General features: G+C 38.2%; 1 protein-coding gene across 1 annotated transcript in view; it reads left to right on the forward strand.

The window, feature by feature from the left end:
• Positions 1 to 7207, forward strand: part of LOC122791691 (GTP cyclohydrolase 1-like) — a 149158-nt gene extending 141951 nt beyond the window's left edge. Inside the window, exon 6 of the mRNA XM_044059621.1 lies at positions 6909 to 7207. Coding sequence (XP_043915556.1) covers positions 6909 to 7035 — 127 coding nt within the window. The 3' untranslated portion in view covers positions 7036 to 7207. The remainder of the gene's footprint in view (positions 1 to 6908) is intronic.
• Positions 7208 to 12267: the final 5060 nt, after the last annotated feature.

Below are 12267 nucleotides of genomic sequence, written 5' to 3' on the forward strand. Positions count from 1 at the left end.
AGATATGTTCACTACATACATTCTCATGGTTTCATGCTCTGTTTATCTAAAGTTAGACGTTTCAGACTGAGCATCACTTATTGGTAAAAATATTATTGCCTCATGTATATCTGTATTGGCAGTTAAAATTTCATACATATAGTTTTTTCTCATGTTATGTCTAGTAGCAACGCTTGCTGTCTGCCTGCTGTTCTGTTTAATGAAATGATATCATTTTTAACTCTGGACACCCACTTTGTCCATTATGGATTGTGTGTGTGTGTGGGCTAGACTCAAACCCTGCACCTTGCAAACAGGTAGCAAGAGCTTGAATTCCCTACCCACCACTACTTGTGAAAACGTTTGCCTCATATTTCTGGTTGTATGGATTTTGAATAATGACAGGCATTTCAATTTTGAACTTCAGATTCTTCAGAAAGAACATGGTAACACAAAACCTTTTATTCTAGCAGTGTTCTGTGTATAACATTAATATTTGAAATTTGTCACTATTTTTGGGGCTGTATTCCTCCGTTATTGGCTTTGTCCTGGTTTTTTGTGCTGAAAGCTTGAGAGCTATGGTGAGAACTGAATTCACTGAATATGTTTAGGGAGCTGTATTGCCCCATTATTGGCTTTGTATAGATGTTTTGTGCTAAAAGGTTGAGAGCTATGGTGAGAACTGAATTCACTAAATGATAGCCATTTACGTTTCGGCTTTGTCCAGGTTTTTTGTGCTGAGAGGTTGAGAGCTATGGTGAGAACTGAATTCACTAAATGATAGCCATTTAAGTTTCAGTCTATCTTTCAAGAAACAGCTGACTTGGCATAGTGGTGTGTTTCTCTGACTGTAGCGCACAGAGTCCAGTGTTCAAGACTTGGCAGTGAAATGCATGCTGGTAACACAGCATTTTATTCTAGCAACTTTCCAAGATTACACAAGCAATGTTTAAAATGTGTCCCTAGTTTTTCAGCTTTTGCCCCCCCCCCCAACAAATTTTGGCTTTTTCCAGATTTCTTGTGCTTCAAAGTTGAGAGATACCGTTGAGTGTCAAGTGGATTTTACAAGGAGCTGAGAGCTTCAAGACATGTTTAATGCTGCGTATGCTGAGTTTGCTTGTATTGTTAATAGCACAATAGGTAGTGTATTTGCTTTTTATGCAGAAGGCTCTGGGTTCTACTCCCACCGTATATAGATGCATTGTTGATACTGTACTGTGTTGTACTTTTAAAGGGGGTGGATGCTGCATTCCTGAGAATGTCCTCTTTGGCAAAGATACCTAGTAACTATGAACCTGTTATCAGTTTGCCATCCATTCCCTATTGCAATATTACTAGCTTATCATTTTTTTATTGCAACATAGGTAATTTATTCCTCTACTAGGTACTTTACTTGCAGATGAAACAATGAAATATAAAGTTGTTTGCTAGCAACAACCTCTTCATTAGTTACAGATCTCTTTAATGTGGAGTTATTTAGATGACTTTTACTTTTTTAGAGATTGTGCATATTTACTGATACTGGTGGATTGTCGAAGTTTGAGTAGACTTTTATGATGGAAATGTTCTGAACTGGGCAGTTTTGTCATTATTAGTGATTGCATTTTGTTTTATTGTTTACTGGAAAAATGTTCAAAACAATAAATTTAAAATGCCCTCTAACAGCTGTACTGTATTATACGAGGAATATAATTTAATACAATCAGGAAGGTGTATCAAAGGACACATGTATGTTTCCGGTGCAAGGGGCCTATGATTTGAAAACAGCCAAAAGTTAATCTTTTATTTGCCACTGGCCAGATGTATTTTCTTTGAATGTGGGTTTCAATGCTGTTTCAATGAATGTGAGTTTCAAGGGCAGAGAAGTTTTAATGCTGTCTATTTTCATTGTGAGACTGCATTGCTTTGTTTAGTAGATTTCTATTAGTGTTTGTGCTGTAAAATGTAAAATAAAACTTTTAAATGAAATCCAAATCATCGTAGAAGTAAAGCAGTATGCACATTACAGTGTTTATGGTAAATGAAGTGAAATAGCCAAGTCATGTTATACTGGAATAGCTGCAGGGGGGAGGCCCCATTCGACCATGATTTTGTGAGGAGGGGAAGGGCGGCAAACTCAGACAGCCTCGGCTGAACTATACCTCTTAACTGTCCAGATTTTTGCAGAATGAATAGATTTTTTGCTTTTTATTTGTGGTTTGTTCCTCATAAAATTTGCATTTTTCTTGCAAATCATTTAGGAATGAAGTCACTAAATAATGACATACACTAAGTTTCAGACTTCATACTCTTCAGAAAAATGTATGCTAAAGCAAGAACTGTTGTTCTGTCAACTATGTTTATACAAGAGCAACTTTTAGTACTTTTCATAGGTTCCCCAATATATTTTTTCTTGTCCAAATTTTCTGTGCTAAAAGGATGAGATGTATGCGCAAATAAACCACTTTATTGAATTAGGTATATCCAAACCTCTCAACTGTCCCTGATTTTGGCTCAAAATGTTGCTCTCCCCCTAATAATCCCTCCACAAAATGACAAATTTGGAAGAAAACGTGGAGGGTTTACAATTAATAAATAATTCTAATGATAAGTTATAGATTACTTTTAATTTCAAAAATGCATGTAGATTCTCTTATTTTTCAGCTGCTCAAGTTAACAGTACTGATATTAAAAAAGTGTCCCTTCTTTGACAGGTTCCCAGCTGCATTGTGTGGGTATTTTATATTTTTGCATCACATTTTTGATCCGTTTTTCATAACATTGTGGTTTTCTGGCAAATTAGTGGCAAATCATTAAAGACTGAAGTTAGAAAATAATGACAGACATTTGAGTTTCAGATTTCATACCCTTCAGAAAATTCATACTAATGCAAGACCTACTATTTTATTATCTTCCTAAGTTTATAAGAGCAATATGTAAACATTGTCCTTATTTTTGGGCATTTGTCCCACTTCTGTTTATGGCTTTGTCCAGATTTCTTGCTCTGAGGCTGAGAGGTATGACAAATGTATCAGGGCCATCACCGTCAGCCAGAGACATTTAATTGTGACATACTTCTTTCTCCCCACTCCCCCACCTAGTGACTCTGGATGTGTCCAAGCAAGGCAAGGAGCAGTTATGCAGTGTAAGTGTGCAGAGTATCCCCCCATTCAAGGTAGATACAAGTACTACAGTGGCTTTTCATCTGTCCTTGATTTTGCAGAATATTCTGGTTTTCTGTCATATTTTTATACTGTTGATTTATGCTTCTTATTCAGAAAATCCATGTCACTGCAGTGCCTGTTGCTCTGTGTTTAAGTAGCAATGCTTTACTGACCATCAGGTAAGCTTGTCTGAGACTGTAAGATGCAAGTAAGCTTTAATAAGCATACTGTTAAATAATTACCAACATTGAAGCCCTTTTTGTTGCTGCCATGTAGAGAATATTTACATAAATAGATAGCATATAAGCCTTAAGTATTTAAATGCATATGACATTATTTGTAATAAAGGACAGGATTACCGTATTTTCAGAAGCTCATTACAGTTGTTGGAGACTTCAGTCATCTTTGCAGGATTTACCTGTAAATTAAATAGAATGCCAGTCTATCATGTGTTGTCCATAACCTGTGCAGTAATCCTTTAAGCAATTTATCTTGAGCTTGTTTCTTGTTTGCTGTTCATTTTTTACTTTGATCATGTTTTCCCCATGAAACAAGTAGATAGTTGTTGTCAGGCAGCAGGTCTTTTTTGGATAAGAAACATTTTTACAAGTGGGGGTATTGCTACTTTCAGCATGTTACTTGGTACTTTTATAAAGCTAAATATAAATTATAATGGGGATTGCACAGGACACTAAGGATAATCACAAGGCTTTCTTTAGTTATGTTAGGAACTTGGGTGCTAATTCCCAGATATGCTCAGAATTAGTCCAAAATGACAAAAAATACACTGAACCCACAGACATTGCCAACATCCTAGCTGACAGGTTCAGCGCAAACTTCTCCTCCAAAGGGCAAATATCTATCCCAGCAGAGTGCTGCCCCCTGACATCTCAGATGCTCAGGTAAGAGCCGCCCTCTCCAAAGCAAAAAACACAGCATCAATGGGACCAGACGGTGTCCCGGGCTGTGTCCTACATGAACTCCAAGAAGAGCTAAACCCAAACATAAAACTACTGTTCAATCTCAGCCTTACTACAGGATATGTGCCCAAAGAGTGGCGTACAGCAACAGTGGTCCCTCTCCATAAAGGTGGTGCCTCAACAGATCCTGGAAACTATCGCCCCATAAGCCTGACTAGCTTGGTCTGCAAAGCTATGATAAGGATCATCATGGACCTCATAAATAAAGATATTGGGGACCTACAGACGCTGGATCCTACCCAGTTTGGCTTTGTTAAGGGCAGATCCTGCCTCTTAAACCTGGTTGATTTCTTTGAAACAGTCACCAAGGCCATTGACAAGGGGAAGGTGGTCCACACAGCCTACCTGGACCTCGCAAAAGCCTTCGATACAATACCCCACTCGGGCATTATAGATAAGCTCACCAGCTTAAATATAAACCCCTATGTCACTAGATGGATTGAAAACTGGCTCAAGGACAGAACCCACATGGTTAGAATTGCTGGAGCCATGTCAGACTCCAAACCAGTTACAAGTGGTGTCCCACAAGGCTCAGTCCTGGGACATCTCTTGTTCAGTATATATTTCTCGGAGGTACAGGCCAACACGGAAGGACTGTGGCTGACCAAGTTCGCAGATGACTGCAAACTGGGCGCCATAATCGACTCTCCAGCCGACACAAGCATCCTCCAAAAGGGCCTCATAGAACCAGACAACTGGTGCCAGAGCCATGGCCTCAAGCTAAATACCAAAAAGTGTATAGTCATCCCCTTTGGCAAAAACAAAGTGCCCACAAATTACCACATAGGTGGTAATCCATTAAGTACAGAAGAAGTAATTAGTGACCTGGGGACCCAAGTTGATAGCAATCTCTCATTTGACAACCACGTAGCCAAAGTGGTTAGAAAAACATTTTATATAGCCCACCTAATCATGAAGGGATTCACATCTAGATCAGGGGAGGTCATCATGCCTCTTTACTCATCCCTCATCAGGCCCATAATTGAGTACAATGCCCCTTTTGGGATGTATCTTACCAGACACCTGCAGCAACTGGAAAGACCCTAAAAGTACCTCACCAAGAGGATCACAGGGCTCAAACAGATGCCATATGCTGCCCGGTTAAAGAAACTCCAGCTCTACTCAGTGGCATACCGCCTGTTCAGAGGCGATCTGTGCCTAACGTATAAAGCCATGTCCAACCCGGAATTAATGGACATGCTGCACCTCAGAAAATCCAAATCCCATCGTGCTACGCGCTCGAGAGACTTGAACCTCAGCACTGAAATAAATAGGACATGGTAGAGGGACAGATTCATAACCCACAGGCTCCCTTCACTCTGGAATAAAATCCCAGTCGAGGTTAGGCAGAGTCCCTCATTGACTCTCTTCAAGAGGAATCTCGATGAGTGGATGGGCGATCGTAGGTTTACCCCGGGTATCACTTCTGTGTCACTGTTAGACAGAGGCACAGTATACTAACCTCGAAAAAGGGCATAGCAAAATAAATTTAAAATGGGTGGCGAAAGCCAAACACATTCTGGCTAGGCTTATAAATGCCCTAGGGCAGATAGCCTAGTATGAACCTATGAACCTATAATTAGAACGGTGGTGCAAGGAGAAGTGGTTTGAGTTGAGTGCTGCTTGTTTTTTTATACTTGATTTTGACTGGCATTCCAGTAATGTATTTAAAAAGTAATTTATTTTTTTATGTCTCACATCCTTTTTGTTTCCATCTAGATATTAAGTAAGCTGTCATGTAGCCAATGCATTCAAATATTTTTTTCTTCTACAATTCATTTTGTCTTGATTGGACTCTCATAATCACAGTTTGGCAGTGGCACCCAGGGCAGCGTATTTAAATAAAGTCCCAGTTTTTGTGATTTTTAGCATAGGTCCTCCCCTTTTTATTTGGCCACACCACCTCCCATTGGCCCCCACCCATTCAGCTGTCTCCTGCAGCCCCCCCCTTTGATTTGAAGTCACCAGCCGCCACTGGCTAAGTGGGAGAGCTTCTTCATATGGGTGGAGAAGTACCGCACGCTTTCAAACTGCCTTATTTGATCAGCCTGTGGGTGACTTATTTTAGATACCTGTATGATTTGGGACATGACTATTTGGATGGTTAGACTGTAACTCTGAACTAGTTAGTCAAGCAGTTCTTTAAAGGGGTTCTGCCTCAGTTGATTAGCCTGTTTGTGATTAATATCTTAGACACCTGTGTGATTTGGGATTGCTGACAAATGGATGTGGTTCGCCTACTATCATAAAAATCAACACACTTATTAAAAACAACAAAATTCCACAATGGACTATGACTAAACATTCTCATTTTTCAGTAATTTTCTGGAATAGTTTTCTACTTAAAAACAACCCCACCTAATGCTAGGCTGTGGGTGATGCAACAGGACAATAACTCCAGTATTCTTACTCTCCCGCTCTTTTTTTTTTTTTTTCCTGTTAATTCAAACTATACCTAAGACCCATGACTGGTATCTTTTCCTTTGTTCAGCCTGTGCAGCAACATTATCAGAATCTAAACAATTGTCATTTGTGAGCAATTTGCATTTTTTTTAATTCACTCACCCAGGGAAAATGAACAGTTAACAATTGCAGAGGTGTACTTTTCATTATAACTTCTCACTTGTGAAATTAAATAAACAGCATGACTAAGGTTATAAGATACATAAAGTCTGCATTTGGCACAGACTGTAAATTCCATGCCCGACTAGGTTTACAATGCCATTGTATGGAGCAGAATGTTTATGATAAGCGCATGTTGGACAGTGTTTCACATTTTACATTCTACAAATTTCTTTTCCCACAGACACATGTGCATGGTCATGAGAGGGGTGCAGAAGATGAGCAGCAAGACCGTCACCAGTGCTATGCTGGGCGTTTTCAGAGAAGATCCCAAAACTCGTGAAGAATTCTTAGCATTAATAAAGAGTTAAGCCATTACTTCTCCTGCAACAGTGATGATCGACATGAATGAAAAAAAAGCAGAGAACAGAAGGAATCCTGTGCTAAAACACTAACTTCTTGTGATCACATCTTACTGCTGGCAATAGTTTTCTCTATTGCACTATTGTTATTAAAGTTCTGAAGATGTGATACTGAAAGCTATTTACCTCTGAATAGAACTTATTTTGAAGCTTCAAATCTTGTTTTTGTAGAGGGAGAAAATGTTTACTTAAGATTGAAGTATTTTCTATGCACAGCCATAAAATGACAAATATACTCAATACAGAATCACAGAACTGACTTGTAAAAAGTGATGGCTAAACTATTTATAACAAAACAATTAATCCTTTAAAAAACTAGTATGGTGCTTATTACTGTGTTATATATAATGGTTTTGCTGTCATTTTTTTGTATTTTTTAATGCCACTAAAATCCCAAAACATTCAGATTTAAATTGCAGAAGAAAGCACAGATGCCTGCTCTTCCAGTCTGTTCTTAAACTGTACACTTTTATTTCCCAGTTAGTCTTTAAGTCAAATTGGCATGTGTACTATGCATTCTTGTGCATTGTCTTGTCCATTACTCTGTAGTACCTGTGCATGCTACACAGTGTGTAACCACTGTGTAGTACACATATATCAACACAGCAGCATCATGCCTGCTTGTTTCAACAAACTTCAGCCATTCACTTACCTTTATTTTCTAGGGATATTTATTAAGAAGCAAATGACTTATCACTTTTCAATAAAAACAATTTCAGTGACAAATCTGTAATGTTTATTAACCATACAGATAAACAAGCTAAAATGAAACCAACATTGTTTACTTTAACATTAAATTCCAGTAAGTTACGTTGCTCTTGTGTCATTAAAATCTTCCAACAATCATGTACTAGAAAAGGAGGCAGACATTTTGTTTAGTACAACGTGGTCCAAAACAAGAGCTCAGAAAAATGGCTTAATTTTAAAATCCTGTTTCAGAGAAGTGCAGTACTCCAGTTGCACTGACCGGAGAAAAATACACTGGTTCCTTAAGCCTCATTCCAAGTACACCATTTGTCCATAGGTACAATAAGTAGCAATTGTTACCCCATAGCAAATGGTTATGTGGTTTGGTTATTGCCTGTGGTTCCTTCTGTGCAGAGTCTGCATTTTCTCTCTGTGTTCACATGGATTTTCCCTGAGTGTTCCTGTTTCCTGCCCTATTCCAAAATCATGTGACAGGTAGATTGGTGACTGTGTGTGTGTGTGTGTGTGTGTGTGTGGGTGCACAATTGCACACACATGCATGTGATACAAAAGAAAGGCTTAATGATGTAATTCCATTGCCACCCCACCCCGACCCACATCTAGTAAATCCAGTGGACAGCAGTGTCTGTTCATGGCTGTTCACAGGACTGGTCTATGAGTCAATTGCAAGTCATAAGCACGGATGGACAGCAATCCCTGAGACTGTACATTTAGTGAGGAGGATGTGGGAGGCCCAGTCCATAAATGGAGGAGACATATGGGTTTTTCTCTTTACTACCACTTACTAATTATCTCTAACTCATTGAGGTTTTTTTTTTCTCCTTACTACCACTTGCTAATAATCTGTAATTCGTTGAGTTTTTTTTCTCTCCTTACTACCACATATTAATAATCTGTAAACTCATTGAGGGTTTTTTTCTCACTACCACTTGCTACTAATCTGTAATTCATTGAGGATGTTTTTTCTCCTTACTACTAATCTATAATTCATTGAGGGTTTTTCCACCTTACTATCACTTACTGTACTAATCTGTAATTCACTGTTTTTTTTTCTCCTTACTATCACTTACTAATAATCTGCAATTCATTGCAAGGGGAATTTCTAATTTCTCTGTTAAAATAGGCTGTTGCACAAGTGTTCAGAAAAGTACAGTTTTAAGAACTGTTATCCATCCTCCTACAAGTATTAGCACTTATTAGGTACAGTGCAAAATGTCACACTTTCTACAAGTCTTTCTATACGTGTTTTATACTGGGAAATGTGCACCTTTTTGTGCAAACTTCACTTTCCACAATGATGCAGTAATTCTATCTAAAAATGTATAAAACTGGTACATGTGATGAAATATTTTACAGTTCTTGGTTGTTTTGATATTGTCATCTTGTTGGTACTATGGGAACTTGAAAAGTCATTCTGAATGCAGGTCTTTTGTGCACAATATTGTACTGTATTGATTCCTATTGAATTATATTGTGGTAGGGATATTGCATAGAGTCAGAATGGCTACTTATACCATTGTTTACCATTTTAGCAAGACAATGTTTCACCCTTACAGATAAGCTGCTAGGATCTTTTGCCAACCTCAGTCATGACAAGATTTTCAGCCCTGACTCAGTGTATCAGGACAGTTGTAAATACGAGCCAAAGTATAACCATGTGCATTAGAAATTCTTTATTTTGTTCAACAGATGTACCACAGATTCTTTAACAATTAACTTTGTATTGATTCATGTTGGAAGGATTTCCCATAACAAATTCTGCATTAAAAGTTTAAAATTCTACACAACTAGATTTAACTTAAGGATCTGATTAACAGGATCACAGATAAACTCCCCCTCCCACATTTACTGAGCCCAACTGCTCAAAGTATCATGTTGATGAAAGATTCCAGTCACTAACAGCCCTAGCTGACCAGCCATTTCATTGACCATTCCACAGCATGTTCAAGGAATCCATTCTGTAAGCATCCATTAGTCATGCCTGTGATGTATGTCTTAGATACTTAAATACAGCACATGTCCAGCAGCAGAGCAGTATTTATACATGTTCATAGCAGTGTTGTAAATCTTGTGAAGCACAACTGCCATGATTAGCCATTGGTTGGTTATAATTCTAATGTAGAATTAATTTGATAGCACAGAGTGTCTATATCAACTTGCTCTGATATTTACACAATGTCATGCAGTACGAAGCATAAATATCCCCACATTCATGCACAAAAACCTACACAGACAACATAAGCCAAGAACTGCAGTGCTTAAGTGCAGAAGAAATGTGGATGCAGTAAAACAAAATAAACATACAGAACAATCTCCCAGTAATTAAGAACATTGTAGTAAGTGGGCCATATCCTTGGAAACACATAATGGGCATTAGGATAATACCAGACTTCCTAGGGCTGTTGTGAGAACCAATGCCACAGGAGGAGCTCTCTATCCTTGGAAGCATACCTCTCAACTTTACAGATCTTTGCAGAATGTCCAGATTTTTGCCACATATTTTTGGTCCATTTTTCAAAAGATTGTGGTCTTCTGACAAATTATTGACAAGGCCTTAAAGGCTGAAGACAGAAAATAGTGAAGACATTGAGTTTCAGACTTCATACCCTTCAGAAACTTCATGCTAAAGCAAAACTTGTTATTCTATCAACATTATAAGTTTGTAAGATTAATATTTAAAAATTGTCCCTATTTTTGGGCCTCCCCCCAAATTATTAATGGCTTTGTCCAGATTTCTTGCTCTAAGAGGTTGAGAGATATGCCTGGAAGGTCTGTTATTTCCTGTATAATGCCCAACAAGGAGGGTATTACTGCACTTAGAAAATAGCCTGTTATATTGGTTTGCATGTTTTACTATTAGTATATTCATATTTTGTTTTATATGTTTATGTAAAATATTTGCTAAAGTTTCATAGTTGCTGTTGGAGGATGTATTTTACATCCAAAATATAGATTATGTAATGCAACGGTCCACAACCACTGGGCCGTGGATCATTTAGTACAGAGCCGCCAGGCATGGAGTGATACAAAAAAGTTAATGTGCGTATGTATGTGTATGAGTGTGTTTATGTATCTAGCTACATGTGTGAGTGAATGTGTGCATGAAAGCAGAATGTATGTGTGTGTGAAAGAAGAACAGACTGTGTGTATGAGAGGGAGTAAGCAGTGAGATCAATCAAGCTGTTATTTTACACTCGCTGACAAAGCTTTTGCTGTTTAGACAGTGTAACATAAGTCAAAGAAACCAAAAAAAGTGTGTGTGTGGTGTGTGTTTGTGTGTGTGTGTGTTTCTGTCTGCGTGTCTGAGTGAATGCATGCATGAAAGTAGAAGATTCCATGTGTGTATGTGTGTTTCTGTCTGCGTGTCTGAGTGAATGCATGCATGAAAGTAGAAGATTCCATGCATGTGTGTGTGTGTGTGTGTGTGTGTGTGTGTGTGTGTATGTGCATTTGTATGTGTGAATGAATGCATGCGTGAAAGCAGAAGAGACTCTGTGTGTATGAGTGTATGAGTGGAAGAGAGAGTGAAGAGAGAGTGATCTCTGGCAGCAACAAGGTTAGCGTACCTCTCAACCGTACCACTCAACCTCTCCCACAATAAACCTGGCCTGTAGATACCTCTCAGAGCAAGAAATCTGGACAAAGCCAAAAATAATGGGGGGACAAAGGCCCAAAAATAGGGACACTTTTACTTTTAAGTACTGCTCTTACAAACTTAGAAAGTAGATAGAAATACAGGTTTTGCATTACCATGTGTTTTCTGAAGGGTATAAAGTCCGAAACTCAACTGTCTGTCATTATTTTCTGACTTCAAAGCTCAATGATCTGCCAGTGATTTGCAAGAAAACAACAATTTTATGAGAAACAGACCAAAAAAAAAAAAAGTAAAAACCAAATGAGGCAAAAATCTGGACATTCTGTGAAAATCTGTGCAGTTGAGAGGTGTGCTGGACAGAGCCAAATAATAGGGACAGATTTTAAATATTGCTCTTTTAAACTTAGAAAGTCAATAAGGTTGCCATTAGGTTTTCATACCTCTCAACCATAGTAGATGAATGTTATACTGTTAAGCAGAATGTACACTTTTTTTTTTTTGGGTAATTATTGCCTATTGTCTTTTTATTGTACTTTGGAGCTTTTCTTCCTGGGTCCAGTTGGGACAAATGTCAAATAAATAAATAAATAAATATTACGCACTTTATTATGTGCACATGAAGGCTGGTCCATGGAAAATGTTCTTGCATGAAACTGGTCCTTCGTGCAAAAAGGTTGGAGACTGCTGATTTAATGTCTATACACAAGTGTGAACATCGTTACCTTTGACTCCCCGGGTCTGCATTACTTCACTGAAAGCTAATTCCATCAAATCTCCATTCATCAAAGAAAATACATTGAACGTTCACTTCAATGAATTACTTGCCCAAGGAAAGTAAGGATTTGGCCAGCATTCTGAACATCACACACAACACAGTA

Source organism: Protopterus annectens, chromosome 1.part0 (assembly GCF_019279795.1).
Source record: "Protopterus annectens isolate FY-2018-M chromosome 1.part0, PAN1.0, whole genome shotgun sequence".
Classification (NCBI taxonomy): domain Eukaryota; kingdom Metazoa; phylum Chordata; order Ceratodontiformes; family Protopteridae; genus Protopterus; species Protopterus annectens.